We start from the raw sequence: 24,200 nt of genomic DNA on the forward strand, positions 1-24,200 counted from the left end.
CTCCACGGCCCTCTGTTGTGTCAGGTACACCACACTGACAGCTCCACAACCCTCTCTTTCAGGCAGAGTTACGCCATGCTCTTTCTGGTTTGTACTTTAGTGCACAAGCGACTTCTGAAGTTCTGGTTTAGTGCATACCTATATCCTCCAGCACAGCTCTTTCCTGTAAGTTTAGGATACTCCTTCCTTGCCTCACTAGCACTGTAGAGCCAGCATGAAACAGGGAAGGAGGCTGGAATTAGAGACAACTTCAGCATTCTTCAGCAAACACCCAACTGACTGGAGAGAAACAGAAACAAAGCCTTCTCTAACCTGATTGCAGACACAAATTTTTCTCACCTCATCATGTTTTTAACAGGGAAACGAAGGAAAGGAACAGTTTAATTATTCTGGTAGGACTCCCCATGGCCAAACAATTCAGTTAAAGCAGTCTGCCTGGTGAATTTATTAGTACTTTTAGGGTTTTTTACTGCCATCCTCCAGTCCATGCACTGCAGAAGTGACAAAAGAAAGACAACTTATTTTAGGTCTTCTACTGATAAATTCTTTGGACCATTTTGCCAGAACAAGCACGTGATCTGCTGTTGAAATGTTAGTGCAGAGCTGGGAACAGAACCTTACTCTGCTCCAGCTCTACACCAGACCCAGCCCATATCTCGGCTCATTTAGCTCCACAGAGAAGCAGCCCCTTGCTTGAGTTGCGGCGCCACAAGTGAAAAAGCCACCGGAGAAAAGAGGTGTTGAAAGCAAATCCCCCTGCCATTTTCATTCTGTGGTCATTAGCAGCGGCAGCGCTGTGCCCATGGAGGCCAAGGGTGCCCCTGGTGACAGAAGGAGTGGAAAGGGAGCAGCCTGGAAAGCACATCCGAGCGGCGCTGTCCCTGCCCGACACACGCAGCCCGGCCATCACTTCCAATCAGCGCGGCAGGGACGGAGCGGCCCCAAAGGCAGGGGCTGATTGTGGTGCTGTCCCGAAGGGGAGCAGCTCAAAAGAACACGCAAGTGAGACCGCGGGATTGCTAATTAGTGTTGATAGATGCGATCATTTCTAATTAGCTCACTAATCCCTCTCCCTCTTGCTCCTGTCGCAGGAGCATGCGAGAAGGGAAAAAAAAGAAAAAGTCATTCCCTCCCGTAATTCAGGAAGATAAAAATGCAGCCAGTTGAGAACTGGATGTACAAAGAGGACAGAACTCAGGGAAGGAGCTTTTTGCACAAACCTGACCCATTCTTACCTCTCACTGAACAAAGACTCCATAGTTATTATTACAACCTTCTGCCAGGAGGTGATGGGTTCACTAATTTTTATTAGCATTAATAATTATTATTAGGCTATCAGAGGGCTTACAGCACCTCCAAGGCCTCACTTTTAAAGATGTACATTACCCTACACGCTGCTCCTGCTGCAAGTGCATGTTCTCCTTCAGATTACACAAAACCATCAGACACTCGGGGAGTTTAAGTCACCACAGCAGATGAATGGGAAAGGAGCACATGGAGGTGAGCAAGAATTGGGACCCTCTGCAAGGGTTGAGGGTCTCGTTATGGTCTCTGACTTAACCTAGGTGCTGTGCTGGCTAAGGGAATTGCTATTCCCTTCCCTGATATGTAGTTCCCTAATATGGGGCTGTGCAAGGTGAGAGGCTGCTTGCGCTAGAGAAAGAGCCAAACTGTACGTGATAAAGCCTCTGCTGCTGAAGGCACACTGGTCACTGCCTTCCCATAGGTGCAGAGAGAAGGAGCCAAGCCACCACTGCTGCCTTACTGGCAGAAGAGACCAAGGATCTTTTCTAACAATGGGTCCCCCCATCAAGGCTGAACGTTATTAATGCCTGAAGATCGTGTTACTCTCTAGTCCAGCAAAACTTCCTGTGAGAAAAGCTAATGGATTTTAGTTTTCACTGGCACTCCGCTCCCCAAGCAAAAATTCAGGACGGGGCACTAATTACCTCAGAAGTGCTCTTACACAGCATCTAGCAGTGGACATATCACCAACCTCTCTCACAGCATCAAAGGACATGATTAAGTTACTAGCAATATCTCTTATGATTCCCTCCACCAGTTTGAGTGGTCCCCTGAGTCCTATGCAGACATCATTAGCAGCTCCTGCAATGGCAGGCCAATCAAATTAAGTGGAAACATTTTTGTCTCCTTTCCAGTGAAAATCATCCAGCTTTATTCCTCCCCCACTCATCAGCTACAAAAGCACAGGACATGGTGGTGGTGGCTCAACAAACTGCATGGTCTGTTTGGAGAGACAGGCTTAGGGTCACCACCAAAACTGGAATCAGCTTCTCAGGGAGGTGCAAAAGGAACTTTGTAAGGACCCATTTCACAACTCACTTGAAAACACCAACTTTGGAAATAACTCTAAATTTGAGTCAGAGATATTTAAGCACAAGAACTAACACCTGCTCTCTGCAAATCTACTAGCAGAGCCCAGAGGAGTGGTTATACCTACTTTTGTTAGACCTATCACAAAAAGCTTCTGTGGATGATCAACTCATCCAGAGCATCTGATGCAAGGGAACAAAGGCAGCAGCAGCAGAGCACAAAAGGCCATGTCAAGAATAAGCAAAAGCAAGAAAACAGATGGTCAAGAGGGAATCTGTTTCAGACCTTAAGTAGCATTTGCTGCTCATCTGCCCAAGAGAGAGAGAACATTAAGGGCCACATCCACAAAAGGGTCTCAGTGCAGCTTTCAGATTTGCATGGCCAAAATTTCACACATGATTTTCAGTAACTTTCAATCTCACATTATTCTCTGAGATTGGCACCTACTTAACTTGCTGAACTCATGTTCTGATACACTGACCCGTAACTTTGTATCCCTAATTTTGAATGACGACCTAACCTGCTCTGCACTGCTAAACTCCACAAGCATCAATTTACAGGGTGGCTTAAAGTGTCCAGTTTGGCAACACTGGAAATAAGGCAAATGAAAGAAATGCCTTCTTTGTCACATGGGTTCATCTGGAATCAGCACCTCATACTCCTGGGTTCACAAGGACACAACCTCTGGAAAGTGAGTTTAGCACAGGTGAGAGGTGCAGGATTAACTCACTGAGGCTGACAGTGAAGCTGGGATACAAACACTCAACCAAGAGCCTAACAGACAGAACATTAATCTCCTTCTCCAGAGCTTGAAAATGCATTTGCCTTACTTACAGCTCAATTTAAGTCTCAGGTCCAACTTACAGAATTAAAATTCTGGCCAGTCAGGTCTGTGTGAATCATGTAACTATCAGGACCTAATCATGTTGTGGCCCAGGCCAACAGCAGCTCAAAGAAGACATTTCCCTCTCTACCTTCTCTTCCCTTAGCTCCTTTTGCACATTCCCAAACGAACACAACTGGACGGAAAACATCAAGGTCCAAACAAGACTGAGGTACAAACAGCCTGGGCAGCTGAGACTGGGGTCAAGGACAACATGGGAGAAGAGCAAACACTGTTGGCCCTTTTTATAGGAGGAGTTTCCAGAAGTGCTTCTAGAACTCAGCTGGTAAAAGATTGACAGAGGTACCAAGATAAATTGGTTACAACAATATTGAAAAGTACATGTAAAACATAATAAAAACAAATGAAATAGATTTTTCTTTGACTGACTGCAATTACTGTATCTTAAGTTTCTGCAGTGTGTCGATAAGAATATGAAACAAAGAGCCAGCTGTCTTTGGACAAGTCCTACACAATTTCTACTCATGGAAAACAATCAAGATTAGTAAACTAAAGTTGCATTGATTAGAAGCTCATTAAAATATGGAATTTTTTAAAATTTATCAATCATTAATTTAATGATTTAATGATTTATTAATTTATTTTATCAATCATTTTAATTAATCAATCATTAAAATATGATTGATTAGAAGCTCATGAAAATATGAGATATAAACAAGTAAGAGAATTTTTTTGCCTAGAGCAATCCAGTGTTCTCCATTTACAGCAATACTGCTCAAATAAGTCTTTGACAATAATGTGGCAAAGTTTACAAGTATCTCAAAGTTTTTTAGTGCAAACAAATGTGAAGGAAGAAACAAGAAAGCAGGCAGAATTCAGAAGTACAAATGTAAAGACAGATGCAGGGAAAGGAGCAGTAGAATCCATCCAACTATTTGGCTGGGTGCAGACTGGACCAGGCATCACTACAGGTATGTTCTGGGAACAGCAGTGATCTGTCACAAAAAGCTAAGGTCAGAAGGAACCAGTTCTGATCTAATATCACCTTCTTTGGAACCCAAAACACTTTATGTGAATTTCTGCATCCAGCTCCCTAACATCTGAACCCTCTTCATCTTAGGATGAAGAAGAGAACAGACAGGAAACCCCAGCATTACTAGGGCAGTCCATATGTTCTTTCATTTGGAATATGGCTGTACCCCAAAATGTGCACACAAAAGGAGTAAAACGTCCAGCAAAAACAATGCAAATGCTGTACAAAACTACCTGCCTCCCTTTAGATGAGCCCAGCTTCACAAAAACATCCAACAAGAGGGGCCAAGAGGAGTTCCCAAGAGGAGATCACAGTCTACCCAGACTGGGCTGCAGCCCTGCTTCGGGTTAGAGACAGAAGCACAAAGTGCTACTGAGCCAGTTCAGCAGAGCACGCTCTCATCAAGAGCTTCCTCTCATACTGAAGGACTCCACAACACCAAGAATTTCACAAGTCTGGCTCAGACTTAAAAAAAATATTTAAAATAGGGTGACTGCACATTGTTGGCTTGAAAAAAGGCAGAAGGTGGGAGCTTAGCCCTAGCTATCCAACTATGATAAAGGAACAGTTTGACATCCTTGACTCCAGAGACCTCTGACACACAAAACAAGTCACCACAGAGCAGCACCTTGGTGTACTTGAGCCATCTGAAGTCTCTGTGTCTGCCTGTCAGCACTGGCAGCTCTCTGCACTCATCCTGGAGTGCAGAGTGAGCACCTGCCAACAGTTACCTGTAACTGATGCAAGGCAACTCATTTCTTTGATCTTAACAGACTTTCAAGAGTTTGCAGTTTTTTGGCCCTCTGGGTTGATATTTAAAACTCCCCAAGCTAGCTCTGAATTCAGCTATGTCTAACTTATCAAAGATCTGGGTCAGTAGCTTCTATTTGCTTCAGGCTATGCTAAATATGGAGGACTTCAAATTCAAGCAAACTGTTTTGCTATCAGCACACTCTAAAGCCTTTTGCTGTTTTGTTCAAGTAGATCTTCTGAATAAATTCCATCAGCGCAACATCAGAGGTGTTATCGTGAACTATCACATCAGGAAGCTTGAGATTAATGAGCCTCTTGATAGGGAAGATGTGTGCTAATGTCTTTACAAACAATCCCATGGGTATGGGTGTTAGTATCACTCCTAACTGCAAGCAGCAAGTTTGTTACAGAGTACAGACAGCCTGACTCCTGAAACAGACAAGCGGGTTTGCACCTGAACTTTGGGGGAAAATGACAGCCTTAAGGGGGAATATGTGGTAGGTGGTCTGGGAAGGCTGTACCTTCCTAGTAGCTCAGCCAGTGGGGAAAGGAAGAGGGCAACTTGAGGCTGGGAGTTTAGGATAAAAGGAGGCTGAGTCCTTCAGAAAACCCTGCTGCCGTGTGCCCCAGTGGACTCTCTCCTTTTATTCGAATAAAGTTGCAGGACTCCTCTGTCTCCTTTTTGGATGTACACCTCTGGCATTTGTGGATTAATACTCCTGACACTCCTGCTAGCCTGAATAACCAAATTCTGACTAAATAGCTAACATAACTACAAGCAACACAAAACCAGATGATAGAACATTGTTACTGTATACATGGTAAATTCTGACCTCAGAACTTTGAGAAAAGTTTCACCTTCTTCAGCTCTAATAAAATAAGTTTTCTTTCAGCTTTTCTTTCCAATTTCAACACACAGAGATGAGCTTCCTCTCTCTGAAATAAACTGGCCTCTAATTTGGGCTTTTTAAGACTAGGCCACTTTCTACTAGAAATAGTTGTTTACTTATTGAGAGCACCCAGAGATACAAAAATAAAAGTACTGCAGCAGATCTGTGGGTTTGAGAGAAAAAAAACCCAAACAAAACAAACCATGACGTCAGATGACGCTCAGGCTTCTTAAAAGTTTACTGCAAGGTTCAGCCATGTGAGCTGTGAAAGCTCAGCAGCCGGGCCCCACTCAGAAAACACGGGTTTTGGGGTCTGTTTTATACCGGCTGGGGGGATCCCCGCGGTGGGGGTGTGGAGGGCTTCACCCCCACGCCCCCTGCACCCCCCAGCGCGTCGAGGCCCGGCGGAGCTGGCGGAGGCTCCCGGCCTGCGCTGTGGGGGGTGTGGGGGGGTCACACAACTCGGCCCAACTCTGGAAAGTTCTCCGGAGGGGCGGGCACGCTGGGGGCCGCACTCACCGTTCAGCCGGGTCTGCCGGTTCGCTCGCACCCGCAGGAAGGTCTGCAGAGGGGAGATAAGAGCGGAGAAGCGTCAGGGAGCGGGTATGAACAACTCGCCCCCCGCCCGTACACAAGGCCCGGGCCGGTCCCTCCCCTCCCCGCGCATCCCCGGGACAACGCACCGTCCGCGGGCCTCCCCCCCCACCGCAGCACCCACCTCTTCCCGGCCGCCGCCGCCGGGCCCCCTCTTGCCGCTCTGCATAGCCGCGGGCGTCGCGGGCGGGCAGCGGGCGGCGGGCCCGGGATGCGGGTGGATGCGGCGCGGCCCGGCAGACGCCGCCGATCAGCCCCCGGCGGCCGCCGCCATGTTGGCTCCGGTCATGTGACCCGCGCCGCGCGGGTGAGAGTTCACCAGGCAGTTCCCATGACAACCGATAGGGGGCGGCAGCGCCCGGCGAGCCCGACCAATCAGAGCACCGGGGCGGCTGGAACCCGGGGGGCCTGGCCAATCACGAATCGGTGGTTACTGGGACCCTGTGTACCTGGCCAATCAGAAATCAGGGACTACTGGGACCCCTGGGGTGCCTGGCCAATCAGAAATCAGGACCCACTGGAATCCAAAGTGCTGTGACCAATCAGACCCCAAAGGCAGGTTGGTGCCCAGGGGCAGTTGACCAATCAGAGCCTGGGAGCAACTTGGAAGCAGATTTCCTTGCCCAATAGTGATTGAGTGTCCTTTAGGGCACTGTCACTGGCCAATCAGAGCCTTGGCCCCAAAAATAACCCAAAGGCACTGGCCAATCAGGCACCAGGGCAACACTCCCCAGCTTTCTCTGCCCAATCAGGGTCCAGGGATAGTGAGACCCAAAGGCGGGTGGCCAGTGGGCCTTTCCGCAGCCCGTGTTGAGCCCTGGCCCCGCCATGGAGCCCCCAGGGCCTGCCCTGGCTGAGGGAGTGGAGCCCTGGGAAGCAGCACCCTGGGAAGTGGAGCCCTGTGCTCTCCGGCCACTGACACCATCTGCATTTGCCAGGGCCAGGCTGGGCATCCACCTCAGCTCTGGGGTTCTGACACCTGCCTGCTCTGTCCAGAAATGAACCCTATCATGGGACACCTTGGCTACAGCTGGAGCCTGCACTTTCCAGTCTCTCCTCCCGCTTTTCCTTTCCACATTTCAGCAAGCCTGGGCGCTCAAAGCTGTCCCATGGATTTCTCTCCCATATCTGCCACACAGCTGTGGCAGAGGATGGCCCCAGCAGACAGCCCAAGGTTTGGATAGACCTTGGGACTACAAATTGAGCAGCAGAGGCTTCTACACACACAAATCCCATCTGTTCCCCTCTCTGCAGACTCCTCAGACTTTGTTTCCTGGAATCAAACCTACATTTTGGGTCTTCTTTCTGGCACCTGACAATCTGTTGCTTCTTCTTCAGATGGAAAACAAAACCCCCCAATATGTTTCCCTGCCCCAGAAGATGATGGGCAGCCGGACAGTTGGAGTCCTGGCTGGTGAGATTTGCACAGTCCTGACTGTCCCACATGCCAGCTTTGCCTGCCTGCTGAACTCACAGCTGTATTTTTGTACATGTGGTTACTTACAAAATCACAGCTGCTGATTGTTTGGTTTACCCTTTTAATGAATTGAGCTGTCTTTTGGGAGGCACACTCACCTGAGCTCGGGGGAAGGGAGGTGAGCCTTCCTTGGACAAGGATTTTAGGCTTTCAGTTTTGCTATTTAGTCACAAATATTCTGTGGGCTCCCTCCAAGCCTGAAATGCCATCTTTGCAGTACGATGTATCACTTGTAATTTGCTCTTGATTTCTCCACTGGGTATTCAGGTTTTATCTAAATATAACTAAAATGGCTTTATTTTTACTCAAAGCTCTGGCTGAGAGAACATACTATATTTAAGAGGAGCAGTCACTGCTGACCAAATCCATTGGCTGCCACCACCTCGGTCTGATCAGTATCCATGAACCAAACTCCAGCACCCAGGCTTAGCACAGGGGAGGCAAGAGAACCCCTCCTCCTCCTCACATCCAGGAGCCACCCCACTGCCTTCACTGCAGCTCCCTCTCAGCATGGGGAGCAATGCAAGCAGCCCAAGTGCTGTGCAAGCCCTCATTTCTGTAGCACTCGTATTCATAAATCTCCTTTCCTAAGTATCCCCATGGTATATAAGCACAAAGACTGAGAAAACTGAGCCACAAGAATTCTGAAAACCCACACGCCAGTAACTCACGTTCTAGCACATTACTGATACACTGTATAATCATGATTAGATCACAACACAAGGGACATTCATGATTCCACCACACCTCTGCATCTGGAAAGCTAAATTTTGCAGCCCTTAAAGTCACCACCGTGAATCTTCTGCTCTGCTTCCTGGGCATTTCCCCTGTTAAGCCAGGCAGACTGAATTCTCATTCATATTGTGGCTTTATTAAGAATACACCAAGGCTTTACACACCCCTAGCACCCACTCCGAGGTCTCTTTACACTGCCAGTGCAGCATAACGCAGCCAGCACCAGTGTAAATGAAAATCAGGCCCCAGAGGTGTTTTCTCCCTGCAGTGCAGACTTACAACTCCCATTACACATTTGCATTAAGGGCTGCAACCCTCCATAAAATACACTCACAAACTTAAAGCACGTTAGAGAGTATCTGGACTTGGCTACACACACAGAGGGGCTTCTGCTAAGAATATTTGTCTTTGAGTATGGCATAATAAAAATGTACAGGAACAGAGGGCTACAAGGGGCCACCAATTTCACAGAGACTGATGTCTGGCAGAGTGGGAAGGGAGGGGGGTTCTCCAAAAAAGGGGGCTATGGCAAAAGTCTCTTCCATGCCCTTTTGAAATGAACATAATTTATTTATTAGCCTTAATAAACAGGCAGGAAAGAGAGCAGGGTTACCTGAAACAGGCATTTCTGCATCTCCTGCAAGGTTTTGCTTCTCTCATTTTGCTCTAGGTTTTATTGTTCATGGGAGGGTAAAGCAGCTGTGATGTGATACCAAGTTATAACTCAAAGCCACATGGGAGTATGATCCACAATTGCTAATACAACAAATAAATAGGATAGAAGATGGAATAATGGGCAACAAAGGTACAAATCTGCTGCTAACAGGACCCATCTTCAGGAGCACGTTGTAACTGTGTCTGCCCTCTTAAGAGCTTCAGCACTGGTCATCAGCCTCTCTCTGCAGCTCCAAACACAGACGTTGCACGTGCAAAGTGGCTGGTGCAGGAAGACATGAGCACCTGCCTGACCCTGGGCACAGGGTGTGGCTGCAGAGCACCACAGGATAGAGGGTAATGGGCATTTGCCACGCTTGCACAGCCTCAGCCCACCCAGCCTGTCCCCACAGCAGGTGGATGCATGCTTGGGTCTGTGCTGATGACCAACATTAATTTATCTGCTCTCTTTCAGAGCCTACTTGAAGCCAGTGGCTGAGTACAGGCTTGCAGCCAAACAGTTTGGGTGTGTGTTGAGTTGGAGTCAAGTGTGCCAGCCTGCCCCAAAAATACGGACAGACTTACAACCAGCCAAGCTGTACTTGTGCTGCTGCCCTTTTCTTCTTTTCTTGCCCCATCTCCCTCAAGTTTTACTCATTGCATGACCCAAATCAAGACCTGCTGCTCCTCTTGGCAAAGAGTGTTTTATAAAACAGACTAGCATGGCTGTGGATGGTCCAAACTAAATTATGTCTTGGGTGGGAGTCATGAGTAAAAAAAGTCACTTCTCTGAAAGTTTCTCAATAGCACATTGAGGGTGGCTAATGACAAACCTAGCCATGGAAATGAGACAAAAATGGTGAATATAATGCAACGGAAGTCTCTACAAATATTTTAAATACCACAGTGGTTTTAGTCAGAGTTGGGAGGACTTTGCAGACAAAAGCCAACCTTCGCAGTCCTGTGAGGGGCCAACTGCTCATGTCCCCATGATGCCAGCAGGAGAACTGGGGCAGTGGTATGTAGCCAAGAGCAAGGCTGTCACAGAGAGAGAGCTGTGGGCACTGGGGTGAGCTGGCTCCCTGCCTAAGGCTGAGACCAGCAACAGCATCCACCTGCTTACCTGGTATCTGTCTGAGTGGTGGATGTCATCTGAAGAGTGGGGTGATGCTGTCGGAGAATCTCCTTCCCGCTTGATGGAGGCTGACAACAAAATTGACTGCAAGAGAAAGGAGAAATTCATCCTGTGAGTATTGTTGAGCTCTTTGCCTGTCTCTAAGCTGTCCTCAAAGCCATGGAGAGCTTGTTTGGCTGTGGGACTGTGCTGGGATGGAATACTGGGCTGTGGGACTGGCTCTGCTCTTTCCAAGGGACTCTGCCCCATAAGGGGCCAGGCTGCTGGGTCTGGCAAAGTGCAAATGAATCAGGCAACAATGAGACAGTCATTTTTACCCCGGGTCTGGTGGCTGGGGCAGAATCAGTCCCTGCTGGAAATGATATGTGAGGACCACACCAGAAATTCTCATGCTAAGACACAGGAGTGCTGAGGTGGAGCAGTGCTTACATGTCCTCATCTGCCCTTTTTAAGTGCCACTAAATCTCTCAATAGCTTTGTAAACTGCACTAAAGCTCTCAGCACCTTTGCAGTGCAACTACCTCTTCCTTCAGTAATGATGCTATTTATTTTAATAAGTAGCACAGAAAAAAAAGGCCTTTTAGAAGGTTAAAAAGCTCAGTGATATTTGAGACCTAAGAGATCACTGATAAACTTCAAGTCAATAGTAGGTAAGTCTAAATTCTACACACAGTGAACTCTAGCAGGAAAATTACTATGGGAGTTTGACAGCATCTAAAGAAATGTACACTGAGTTGTAACTGAACTTTATTATTAGAGTAGTTTGAAGGAAAAATGCACTTTAAAATTATAATTTAAATTATAAATTAGCTAAACTAGGCTAAATATAGCCCACTACATTGTGAAAAAACGTACACTGGTAATGCAGCTCCGCAGATGTTTGTTTCTCAGAATCAGCTGGCAAGATTTGACAATAAATGACTGCTTGGAGATGTGTGTGTTTGTGAAGGGAAGTGTAGATATCATCTGAATTGGACAGGTCAAGTGTGGTGACAACATTATTAAAAAGCATAATACCTTGGAGAAAGGCAAGTATTCTAGAAATATTTGCCTCTGGGCTGAAATGAAACGTGAAAAAATGTGCTTTTTTTTTTGAAAGATATGAGAAAGTGGAAAAATGACTCAGCATACAAATTGGTTCAGTCAGCAGCAAGCAATCCCCCAGGCTTGGACAATTCTCTGTGAGAACAGCACAGCAGTGCAGTCGGCAGAGGCCTGGAGGGAAGGCAGGCTTGGCGTGGAGGTGGAGGAGAGCAATTTGGGATAACGAGTTCAGCCCCACAGGTATGAGCTGCCAGCCCTGCCATGAGGGCAAGAGGCATGTCCTGGTGTGCAGTGCAGATCTCTGCCATAAAGCATGGCTCTACCGGCTGTGGAGAGATATGATGTCCTGAAAGGGGTCACCTGAAAGAGGAGTTGCCTGCTGGGGTGCTCAGTTACCCCCTTGGACACAACAGCTCCTGCCAACCAAGGGCTGTGCTGACCACATCTTGCAGCTGTTTTGCTCCTCAGCTTAGCCCAACAGGGATGCCAGGCACTGAGAGGGCCAGTGGGAGCCTGCAGGGCTGGGAGCACCCATCAAAGGCTGCCTCAAGAGCCCAGCCTCCACTTCCAGGGGACAGATGGGCAGAGCAGGGCAGCTCTCTGGCATCATGTGTTGGCTGAACCCAACTGCTGATGGGCTTTGGTGAACAGCTCATTTATTTCTGGAAAAGCCCTCTGCAGAATTTCTGCAGAGTGCAGACCCCAAGCTCCTGCTGTTGTTTAGTTTCTTTATTTTCTAAATGGAGAATGAGGACCATTTTTGAATAAGCAGGATCCTATAAAACAGAGGGATGAGGCTCAAAGCTTTCAGTCGTGACTCAGAACAACAGCCCTCACTGCTGCACTGTTAATGCCCTAATAAGCCAAGCACCCTGGAGCTGGGAGGGTTAAATCTGTTTTGTCTTCAATGTATTCTAGAGAAGGGGAAAAAATACCCATCTCCCCATTCCTCGACGACAGACAGACAAACCCTGCCCGCCTCCAGCTCCCCCCTCAGCTTCTGGTAGCTCTAATCCAATATTATTATGTGAAAAATGGTTGGGCTAGCTATGGAGACAGTAAATTAAACGTTATGTATTAGTTTTTAGCGTGTGGTCCCGGGAAGAACGCCGGCCCCATTTATTCCACAAACCTCCTGAGCACCATGGCAATGACCTCTGGAAAAACGCAGGGCTAAACTAATCCCAAAGATGTCAATCTCAAGGCCTCTTCTACATACACTTGCAGTTTAGATTAATAAACTGTCTATTTTTAAATTGTGTGCAAGCACTTCAATTCTAAATACCTTGCCGGCATGTTAAACACAGCGTTAGAGATGCCAAGTCACACTTCCCCTTCACTCTTAGGAAACTTGACTTCATTTGTTTTTCTTATTTCCCTGTGCTGTGCCATACTTTGCCTCTCGGGCAGCCATGGGGGCAGGCAGGGATGCAGGCTCAGAGGTTAAGGGATTAGAAAAGGCACTCACCATCAGGATGACTTTCAATCCTGCATTAGGCCACCTTCTGCCATCCCAATTTTGGCTTCTTTTACCCCAGATTGTCACTTTGAGGCTGTCTTCCAATGGCTAAGCAGTGAGGATGCCTGACCACAGCCTGCCAAGCCAAGATTTTCTGTCCCCTGCACCCCCTCTGCTCATTCCCACCCAGGTCCTGGCAAGAAGAGAAAGGGCAGTGATAAAATTCCCATTCCTCTCTCAGCTGGGTTCTGGGAAGATGGCTATGGAGGGAAAATGTAGCTTTACATGTGCTCTCCTAGCCCTCATGCATGCCCATGGTGCATAGCAGACTCAAATTCTGGCATCCCATCCCAAAAACAAGGTGCTGGGTGCTCTGTGTGCAAACAGACCTGATGTGGAGATGCTCTCTACCATGGGACCAGCTTCCTCACCATGGTGGGAACAAGCCTTGATGCTGAGATGTCCCTTTTCCCTTGGGGAAAGGCCACCAGCCAGCTCATCCATGCCTGGCTGCCACTAAATCCCAGCTGCCCTTCTGGGTGTGTTTGAGTGAGGATACTGGAGGGAGAAGACCCTCCTCCCTCCCTGGTCTCCCCTCCACAACTCCCATCATCAAAGATGGAGCAAGGGCCGTATGTGAGTGGTGGTGCAGCTTCATATTTCTCCCTCCCCTTTAAATCATCTCTCCATCGGGTAGAGGCACTCTCTGTGGAGGTTATAAACCCTGAGAGGATCAGACTGAGCATTATACCTGGGGCAAGCTAAATAAAAAAAGGTCACTGGCGCTTTTTAAACATGGACAAAAAAGCAGTAAAATGTGTTTGGAAAAAAAAATCTGGCATTAAATCATGACTTTTTGCCTGCCTTGCCTCATTAAAAGTGGCCTTTTGGAAGGTAAAATTATCATTGTAAGTGATAAGATCTTTAAGAAAATAATTCACGGCTTCTTCACCCTTTAATATGATAGCCGCCACCGGCTAATTTTTTTCTTAATGGCAACGAGGCCATCAATCTTGTCCAAGCCCTGTACTCCCTCCTTCCTCCTGTCCCTCCTGCCATGCTGGGCAGCCATGGCCTCGCTCAGTGATTCCTTCCTGGCCCTTGGAGCCCAGCTGTGCCGTGCCAAGGAGAAGAGATGTGTCTGGATGTATGGCTTTACCCACTTGTGTCCATGCATCCAAGCACGAAGCAGAGGGCACATAAGCCTTGCTCATGCTGCAAGGCTCACCCTAGTTGCTCCCGACACGCTCCACGGACCGTGCAATCCTGCAGAGATGAGCTGGGAATGTTTCAGCAGCTCACCAAAACCAGGAGAAACACCTACTTTACGTAAATAAACACAGGGGCAGGTTTGGTATGAATCAAATGTGCATCCTGCAGCTGGTGTGCCAGCTGCTGGGGTCCCAGGCCATCAACCCCCAGACCTGCTCCTCCCTCCTCTGGTGGAGGAGCCGTGGGCAGCGCTGAGGCAATGTTTGCAAGGACACACGTGCCAACATGCCACCGGCTCCTGACCCACGGGCGCACCAGGCGTGGGCCTGGGGCAGCACGAGGGGAGGGGATGGGTGTCAGGGTGCAGCCACCAGCCCGAGGAAATGGATGAAAATTGCCAGCACACGCCGCCCCCAGCCCGAAGCGTGGCCTCTCGCCGGCAGCCGGGGCAGGTGTCAGTGCAGGGAGAGCCCAGCCGGTGGCTCTGACATTCTGCTGCCTCTCAAGGCCAGTCATTTGAGAGTATTAAAGTGCTGGACTCCTGCTTTCTGAGAGCCCTGGAAAAACATAAGGAGTCTATTTTTCTTAAACAATCCATCACAGCTGCTGTCAGCAGAACAAATACCCTAACCCTGCTTTTTATGTATCTATATGGCCTTTTTAAATTTCCCTTTTTTTTTTTTTTTTTTTTTTTTTTTGGCACAAAGTGTTCTCTGCTTGATGCATTCAGCCTTAACTCTGCCGTCTAAATAGGTACTTATCACTTAACATGGAGGTGATGGCTTGACATGTTTTCTGTCTCCTGCCCTCCCCTCCACGGTAGGGAAGACGTCAAAGTGTTGCTAATAGCTGTTATCACTTGGGAACTGTAACCCGAAAGCAATGAGTGATACCAGGCTAGCTGCGATTTTCCCCCTTAACTGTGCTAGCCATTTTTTATGTTATTGCTGGAGGATCCCCGACACAAAGATGCTACTATTAGAGCCAAGTTTTCTAGAAGCATTTGGAGGGTCTGCATTTGCTCCCGGGAAAAGTTAGAGGTAAAATTATCTAGTGGCTTTTAGCTGGCAGAAAAAGGTGGGATGGAAATGGGGATGAAAGGCTTGAATGTGAGAAGGGTGTGAATAGGGAACAGAAATAATGGTATCAGCAGCTTCTGGCCTTCACTGAAAAATTCCAGTGGCTCTCAAGCAGAATAAGCTTACAGAAATGTGAGCTACTAATTAATTTCTGTGCATATTACAGTGACACCTGGGACTGTAATGGAGCTCTGCATCCTCTTGGAAAAGACACCAGCTACATGGTGGGAAAAGGGGCCTCTTCAGCAGAACTGCCCATCAGCCCTCTGGAGATGGAGGGGGAAAGAGGTTTGGTGCAGGTCTGCCCCTCTCTGCTTCTTCTGCCAAATGCAGTGGTTTTTCCCAGTCTAACGGGAGGGTACAGCTGTTTGGCCCAAGGGGAGTGAGGGGCTTTGTTTGTTCATGGGGTAATTTGTTTTATGGAATAAAACCTGGCAGATATTTGGTTTTGGAGTGACTCTGGTATTCATCACCCCAAACTGCAGGAAGCACAGCCAGCTAACACTCATCCTACGTAATTTCCTCTCCTTTGCATATCTGCGGGCTGTTCTCATGTCCCCAGCTTGGCCATAGCTTTGCCACAATACCCAGATTTTGCTTTTTAATCTTTCCTTGTAAATCACAGTTTCAGAGCAAGAGGGCACAGATACGGTGAATGACTTCTCCAACCTCCCAGTGTGTTAGTGACACAAGAGAAGGAGTTAAAACCCCAGGGCCCTGACACCCGTCCCCTATTCCTACCACCAGACATGATATGGAGAAGTTAAATGATTGTGCTAGAAATTTCATCTCAAGTGAGCCAGCTGGGAAGGGCTTAATACAGACATTCTGTCAAGGTTTAAGGCTCCAAATCTTGCTTGCTTCGAAGCCCTTTTTCCTTGGAGGGCTTTAGTGGTCAAATTTCCCACTAGATGTTGTAATTCTCTCTCAAACTGCTCGGTGAAGCTGTAAAATCACGGGGGTGGGGGGGGGAATCAAAGAGCTCCGGCACTGTGGCTTGGTTCCCAGCCCTGCCGGAGGTCTGGGAGCAGTGTGCTGGCTGCCTGCCTGCAGGCACCCTCTGTGGAGCTGGGTGCACACCTAAACAAACCAGCCACAGGCATCTGCTGGGTGCATGGGATGGATTCTGCTCGTGGCCACTCATGTCAGTGTTTGTTTGCAGCAAGAGCCAGAGCACGACCAGAACTGGTAGTAGGAAAAGCAGTTTGCAGCCATGTATTAGGAATCAGCAGTGGAAAACAAATGCTGAACCAACACCCAGAGCTGGGATGCTTCATGGAACCCAGTCTCTTCCCTTCAGTGATCAGTACCAGCTCTTCTACAGGGGATATAAGTTTGCCTGCTAGGTGACAGGTAACAGTCTGCAGCTTATACCCTGAAATATGGGCAGTAGCGAAGTGCTCTTAGGTAGTAAGGAGGACCTGGGGCTGCTGACTCTCCAGTTACCACCAGCTGCTCAAGGAAGAGTGGGAACAGTTGGATTTACACCTCACCAAAATGGGTTCAACCCAATGTGTGCTCCTCTCCTGCCTTGCAAGAGGCAGCCAAGGCAAGGGGAGAGCATGAAGGCCAGGAATGATCCCCAAGGGAGCCTCCTGTGGCTGATAGCTATGTACAGACTGCTGGGCAGCCCGCAGTCCAAACAGAGTCCATAGTGTTCTCCATATGCCTCTGCAAGACATTCCTGCTGCCTGCTCTGCCTGAGACCCAGCCTCTGGCCATGCTGGGGAATGCTGCAGGGGAGCTCTGGGCTCACAGAGGTCTGGGGAATGGCTGGCTTGGACAGACCTTCTTAATGACAATCTGCTTGTCCAAGTGCCTTGTGCACACTGGTGTATCACCACCTATTAGGCTTGGTATCTAATGGCAGATGAGGATCCTGAACACTGCAGATCTGTGGTGCAGAGAGGGAGCCCAGGCACCAGGCAGTGGTGCTGGCTGGAGCCCCAGCTCGCAGCCCTTGCTCGACCACCACTGCCTCCATCGGCTCCGATAATAGAAGAACCTGATACAATAATCCTGCATTCATCACATCCCATGTTGAGTGATTGGATTTTCTTTGACATATTGCCATGAAAATTGACCTGGTGCAGTGAGTGACAGCTCTTCAGGGGCAGGGGAGCAGTGAGTGAGGAACATGCATTTACATCTGGGCTTTTATTACTCAGAGAGACATTTTGCTGGGGCAACTGTGGGGAAGGGGTGGGAACAGACCCAGGACACAGAGCATGGGGAGATTAAACCTCCTATCCCAGCTGCACCCCAGAAGAGCCTCAGGCCAGCACAGAAGTTGTAATGATGCTACAGGCAAAGGTCCTAAATGAGCCCTAAAGTGGAGTTAAAGCCACTGGTGGCCATGAAAGTAAGGGCCAGCCTGGGATTGTATCAGAGGGACTTCACATCCTGATGGGCTACTCACACCCCATGTTGCAAACAAGCAGTGGGCACAAAGGAAAATAGCAGCCTTCATCTCCCCACCACCCTCCTCCTCAATCCCATCTGGTTACAAAGGGGTCTTTAATACCAAACCCAGGTGAAGGTGACAGCACTGTGCCTTCCCATGCCACACAAGACTTGTCTCCCAGGAAAAGCCACCTAGAAATAATGAATCCTCCTGGGCTGAGAAGCTTTCAAGCTCTCTGAGAAGGGAATGAAAGATTTCCTGATTTCACCCTCTCCCTCCCTGCTCTCCTAGCTTCTTGAAGTTAATGTTCTTAGTCCCAGATGTGACGGGCAAAGGGAAAAGATCCATGTGGTGACAGGGGACGATTGATCTCTTTTACAGAGAACGACGCTCCAGTCCCAGTTTAATCCCCTTGCTCAACGCAAATGGGATTCTTTGTCAATGGAAACTTCAAAAGCCTGGCCCTGCCACGAGATGGACCTTCTTCTTTATCTGGTCTCTGTCAGTCACTCACTGTGTTTGCCTCCAAACAGCTAATCTGTCTTCCTAGCCGTCTTTCTCCCTCACAGGTGATGTGTTTGGGACCATTGAGTTATCTACACCGAGTCCTGATGAGGAGGGAAAGGGAAGATTGCAGAGTCCAGATGCTTTCATTTTGCTGGTGCCCTTTCCAGCTCCTTCAAGACATCCCAAGGCAGCCTCACACTCTGTGGATTATCAGCAGTGCTGGGTTTGGGGATTCCTGTCTGCTCTGCTCATTTTTAATAGGAGAAATAGTCGGGTCTCCACTCTCCTCCTAATCTCCCTGGAACAGGGCACAGAAGCAAAGTATGGTCATGCAGGAGACAAAGGTGTGGAGCACTATGGAGTATCACTGCAATTTCTGTTTTCCCTTGAAAGGTTTAGGAAATTGTTTGGGTTATTTGGGAGTCATCCCTACCTGCCAGGAACTCAGGTCAGCACAGTGGCTCGCAGGCCTCTCCCTCAGTGGGGCAGACAAGGTGTTGATGTACTTGGCAAGACACCCATCCCCAAGGGGAAAATCTAAAGCTGAAATGTCAGTCTTCACTCTGACATCATGTGCCAAAAAAATCACCATAAGCTTCCAGAAAAAACAAGGGGGAATGAGACCTGAAGTTGATTCTAGTAAAACAAGCATGAAGACGTCTCCTGTGAAAGGTGTCCTGCGCTTGCCTGGAAGTCAGGAGTCTCCCTCACTTGGGCGGTGTCACTAGAAGTGTAGGAGAATCTGGACCACTTGCCTTTGCCCACCTTGGGGAGCACAGCATGATGTTCAGAGGCTGTGCAATGCCCTGCCACCTGCTTGCCTGCTCAAGCTCTGGTCTTTCCCACCCCTGCACCATATGAAGTCCAGCTAACAGCAAATCAGCAAATGATGCCCTTTGCAGTGATGCCATGATGCTCTGTGAGTTTTGCATTTCTATGTTCTGAGCCAAGGGGATGGGAAGTGGGTCCTGGGGAGAGGGATGTGGTTGAGATAGGGTCTTTTAGTGATTTGGGCTCCTCCTTGGGTGTGCTTCACTCCCTTGAGGCAGGCCCACTCTCCTCTTCCAAAGCTGGCATATGGCTCTGGCTCCAGGAACTCCCACATGTGATTTCCCAGGCTGAACTCAGCCTGCATGTGATCAGCTTTCATTAGCTGTCATTAGACACAATCTGGAGTCCCAGAGCTCACCAAGTCCTTCAGCTCCACTGTTCCTCGACTGCATGAGGAATGCAGAGCCCTGTGCAGGGACTTGGCTGCTCCAGCCCAGTGGCTGAGTGGGGACAGCAGCTTTCCCCAGTGCTGCTGGTCCCCAAAGTGTGGCCACCTTCCTGGGATACACCAAGTAGCAGGACAGCAAGCGGTCTGGGAAGGTGAAGGGGTGTAAAGAGCATCTCTTGGGGGATGGGGGAAATATGCTGAGCTGTGCTTACTTACCTTGGGGGTGCCTGCTGCCATGGCATCCTTCAGGATGGAGCTCTTGCTGCCAAGAGAGAAGAGAATGGGGTCAGTCACAAAACCAGCAGGCAAGGAGGGGAGTGCTTTGAGAGATCTCGTAAGGTCTAATAGCAAAGCACATCATTCCTCTTCCTTGGACCAACAAGAGCCTCCTCACCATTACCAGAGGGGCATGGGAAGAAGGGTAGTGCCAACTATTTCTCCAGCTATAATAAAATGGTCCTACAAGTGGAAATCCCCAAACCCAGCCACAGGAGTCAAATACCGATTCTCCCCCTACCTGGGGCTTGTACAGCTCCTCTGCCAGCCCCGGAAAAAAGCGGGGAGCAGGTCTGCAGAGGCGTAGGGAAGAAAGCCAGGGAGAGGGGAGCAGAGGTGGCAAGCCCTGTGAAGGGTCAGGCACAACAAAAAAAAGGAGGCAAGGAAAGAGAAGGAGATTAAATCGGTATAAGAGTGAGGGGAAAAAAGATCTCCTCAGCTCCAGGCACACTGGGGAAGCAGCAGCTCTGCTGGAGGCTGGAGTGATTTGTTAATTCAGCTTGTTCCCCATTTAGCAGGGAAGGAGGTCCCTACCCGGTGCTCCTCCTCGCCTGCCCTCGCCAGCGGGAGATGCTATAGATTTAATAACACCTTCCCCCCTCCAGACAGGTTAAACTTGAAACAATTACATATCAAAGCCGACATGGCGGGGAGGCCTGCACTGTAATTTTTTGGTTATTAAAGTAATCTCTCTCATGTAAATTCTCCTGCTAACATGCTGCAAACAGCATTAGGAAATAAATTATTTCCCCATGATTCGATTTGTCAATGCAAAGCACCTGCAGCAGGCAAAAGGCTCTTGAAATATGTTGCCAAGCCCAGTGCCTGTGCTTGTAAGCACACGCTGGTGGGGCGGCTGGCTCCCAGCTCCCCATAGCCCCGGGGAGATGATGGATGGGTGGGTGGGTGGAGGGGGGAGGTTAGTGGGGGGAGGCGGGGGCTGGGGAAAGGGGGGGAATGGAATTGTGTTTAATAACAAAATTTGTATGCAAGCCTGCATCCCAGGCTAAGGATGAGTGATCGGCAGCCAGAAAGTATTAAAAAGCCTCGCTAAACAGATGCTGACAATAGAACAAGACATATCAAATCAGATCTACTTCAGAAACATTAATATACACACGCACACACGCTCGCCCGCGCGCGCGCACCCGGCTCTGCACACCCGCGCTCCTTTCTTCTCAATCACAGCAATATGGGAGACATCAATAAATTTTTATGAGACTTTTAGAAGATCAACACGGTACTAGATGTGACAAAAAAGCAATGTGCCTGTCATGTTCGCTTTGTCGGGGACACTTTAGCCCCAGATGCCGAGCTGCAGTGCCAGCAGGGAAAAATTGAATTTGGCTGGCTTTAATCTGCCTTGATTTGGCAGATGGCTGGGTGTTATGAAATGAGCAGGGATGGAGGAAGGTGTTTTCTCCTGGGGCTATGGCCCCCCTCCTCTCCCAGTGCCACTGCCTTTTGCCCCCCGCCCTGAAACGGAAACACACAGTTATCCATTGCCATCAGGTCACTCCAAATGCCACAGCTCTGCTCCCAGCTACGGTTCCTGCAGACCACAGATGGATGCACTGGGGCTTCCCCTCCCACACAGCCCCACTTCCCTGAGGGGATGTGCTGAGGGATGCTCACCGAGGGTACTGGATGCCCACTGTATCCTGTCCCCCAGCTCTGCTCTCTGCCCTCAGGAGGTGTTACAGAGCAGAATTAGTCCCTGCTGCCCACTGAGATGCAGCCCTGGAACTACCACAAGCCTGTGCAAGAACAAGCAGAATGGGAAAGGTTTCCATGCCCTCCTCACCCCCAGCGCTACCTTGAATTTCTCAATCACATGAAGTGTGAAACAACTTTTTTTTCATTTTATAATCCAAATGCCTTGTTAAAAAAACAAACCCATTTCCTCCCTTTTCTTGTTAAAGGTGTTTAAAATTATTCCTTTTCGAGGGAAAGAGGAAGAACATAATTAGTTCCTCCTAGAAACGGTGTTAGGGCCAGGAAACTGAAGTTTTCAGAATGAGAGTCTCTCTGGTCAGCCAAAAGATCAAGCCTCTGCTGTTGGGACCGATAAGGAAGGGGACTGGTTTAGATAACTTGGCAGACTTTATTTTATTCTTCACCTGGAGGATTACTGATATCCGCCCCCTTTCTTGCAATGTAGCCCTACTCTACTGCTAATAAGAGTTTGCAATTTGTTTTTATTTATATCCAGAGATGGGTTAGGAATGGGCACAAGCCCAGGTCATCCAAGCAGCCAGATCCTGCAATTTAAGGGTGCTTTTCTCCATCCTGCTAAAGAGGCCCCCAAACTACAAGGGCTGCAGCTCCCCACACCTCTTAAAGATGCTGGCAGCAGGCTGAGGATCGAAAGGCTGTCAGCAAAGAGGAACCTTCCCCTCCATAAACACCGCAGACAAATTAAAAATGGTAAAAGGGAAATCAAGACCTTTAAAGTTCAAACACTTTTCGGTGCCTTTTAAAGTTTTTTTGCTCTAGGCCCTTGCAGACAGCACAATCTTTGGAGACCTTGGGATTCTCTTTAATCACCCAGCCAGGCTGCAGTGGTCTGAAATGATTACACATTTACATAGTAATAACCCCAACACTCCCCACATTATTTCATGGCTAGCATATTTCCACTCAGCGAGTGATCCATGTGTTTTAAATTATAACCTGTACATAGGAAATTAGTTACTAAGTACGATATTCAGGGGCTCATCTGACACTTCTAATTAAGGTGATTTACACAGAATTATCTTATGAAATAAAAAAATGGTGTTTTGCTAGCTAATAAAATATAATTACTACCCGCTTTTCTAAGTTACAGTTAGTTTTAATCTATTTGGGGAATTGTTTATCTAGTTCATTACAGCAAAACAACTTCTTTCCCTTTTAGGCAACCCCCCCTAAGTACCAAAGAAGAGCAAGGAACACCCAGGGAAGACCCAGCAATTTTGGCAGTCTCCTGTCTCTCTCGAAGACTTTGCATTTCTGAGTGATACAGGGTTGCTTGCTGGCTGGCTTCCTTTCTTGGGGCTGAGACACCACTTCTATCTGTGTATTCATGCATCCTCATGTGTTTGGAGGCCCCCATGGGGACAAAATAAGGCCCCTGCCCTGGTGCTGCCAGAAGGCTCTGCCCAGTGTTGCAACTGCATCACCCGTTAATGAGAGCAGCACAGCCAGATCCCCACGTGCTCCAGGATGCTTGCTGGGAACACAAGTGGGGACACAAGTCCTCTATATTAGGGACAATCAGCTTTAAGAGGAGCATTTCCTCTCAGCAAGGCTCTTCACAGTGAAAGCAGGACTCAAAGGGCTGTTCAGGCCCAATGCTTCTGTCATGACATCCCCAAGGGCAGCTAAGCAAGCCAAGTATGTGCCCTCCTTATCCACAGTCTTGGGGTTTCCTCTATCCCTACCATGGTTGCTATCACACACAATGACCTTCAAATCTATTTACTTTGTTATGGTCCTGCCTTTTGGGGTGCACTTGCCATAGGAAATAAAAAAGACAAGGAGTGGTCCCTTATCACCCCCATGGAGGGAAGCTGCTGCTTCTTCCCACAGGGAAAACCCAGGTCATGAGCTGAAGGTTAAGTTCCTTGAGCTCAGGCAGCTACAGTTGTTTCTGCTTATCCCTGAAGGACACTGCAACCAGTAAGGACCACATAAGAGGACTGCTGCCATGCAGCTGGAGTCTTCCAGCTCTGCCCCTCTTCCACAGAATCCCTTCTCAGAATCCCCCTGTTAGACAGGTACCAGCCTGTGCAGCTCCCACACGAGACCCTGCTACACCAGAAGATTTCTACAGACTGCAGCCAATAGATGTATTTTGTAAAAAAAAAAAAAAAAAATCCAGTGGAAACAATTTCTTTTTAGCTGCAGGACTTGTGGCTTGAGCATGCAGCCTTGGGATGGGAGTCCCAGCAGCACAGAAAGCCTCCGGCAGAGCCATATGGATAGCAATGCCAGCTGTAATCGAGAAGTCGCTGGGTAGAGAGGGAATTGGATTTTTTTGAATGCCAGTTCAAATAAGTGCAAGTGTCACTTGAAGCTTAAATAAGGAAATGGGAGTTTGATTTTACACCTAGCTGCAGGTGAGAGCCCCCAGCATGGCCAGGTGAGATCTGTGCCATCATGGGAAGTACACTGGGATTTTTAATCTGCTGTGGCTCCCCCAGTGGCACCCATATCCCATGACAGGAAAAGAGGTTTAGTGGTGGTAAAAAATTGCCAAAGACGCTGCAGTCAGTCAGGGCTAGAAATGTTCTATACCTACAGTGCCAGACGTGCTTCCCACTTCTCCCAGTCAGTATTTGTGAGACCTCAGTGTCCAACACAGTCAGTTGTGACAAATCTGACCCCACAGGGCAGTCACCCACCTCCCCCAAAGAGATGAAATGCAGCAGAATCATAAAACACTGTGGCATAACCTGACCACACTGAAATCCCCTATTTGCTCTGTCCTATTCACATCCCTGACTCTTTATGCCCTGCTGGGTTTTCCTGTATCAACCTCTAGTACCCCATATCCCCACTCAGCGTGGA

The 24,200-nt window shown here is 48.5% G+C and overlaps 1 protein-coding gene across 4 annotated transcripts in view; it reads right to left on the reverse strand.

Moving 5' to 3' along the window:
- The window catches only part of RNF220 (ring finger protein 220), a 218,107-nt gene that overhangs the window by 50,489 nt on the left and 143,418 nt on the right, over positions 1-24,200 (reverse strand). For all 4 annotated transcript variants that reach the window (XM_085067768.1, XM_085067770.1, XM_085067769.1 and 1 more), the window contains 3 exons: positions 19,590-19,635; positions 10,438-10,533; positions 6,374-6,416 (listed from right to left, as the gene is read on the reverse strand). In XM_085067768.1, the coding sequence (XP_084923894.1) occupies positions 6,374-6,416; positions 10,438-10,533; positions 19,590-19,635 (185 nt within the window). The remainder of the gene's footprint in view (positions 1-6,373; positions 6,417-10,437; positions 10,534-19,589; positions 19,636-24,200) is intronic.

This window comes from Lichenostomus cassidix, chromosome 8, assembly GCF_008360975.1.
Source record: "Lichenostomus cassidix isolate B80296 chromosome 8, HeHo_3.0, whole genome shotgun sequence".
Lineage (NCBI taxonomy): Eukaryota > Metazoa > Chordata > Aves > Passeriformes > Meliphagidae > Lichenostomus > Lichenostomus cassidix.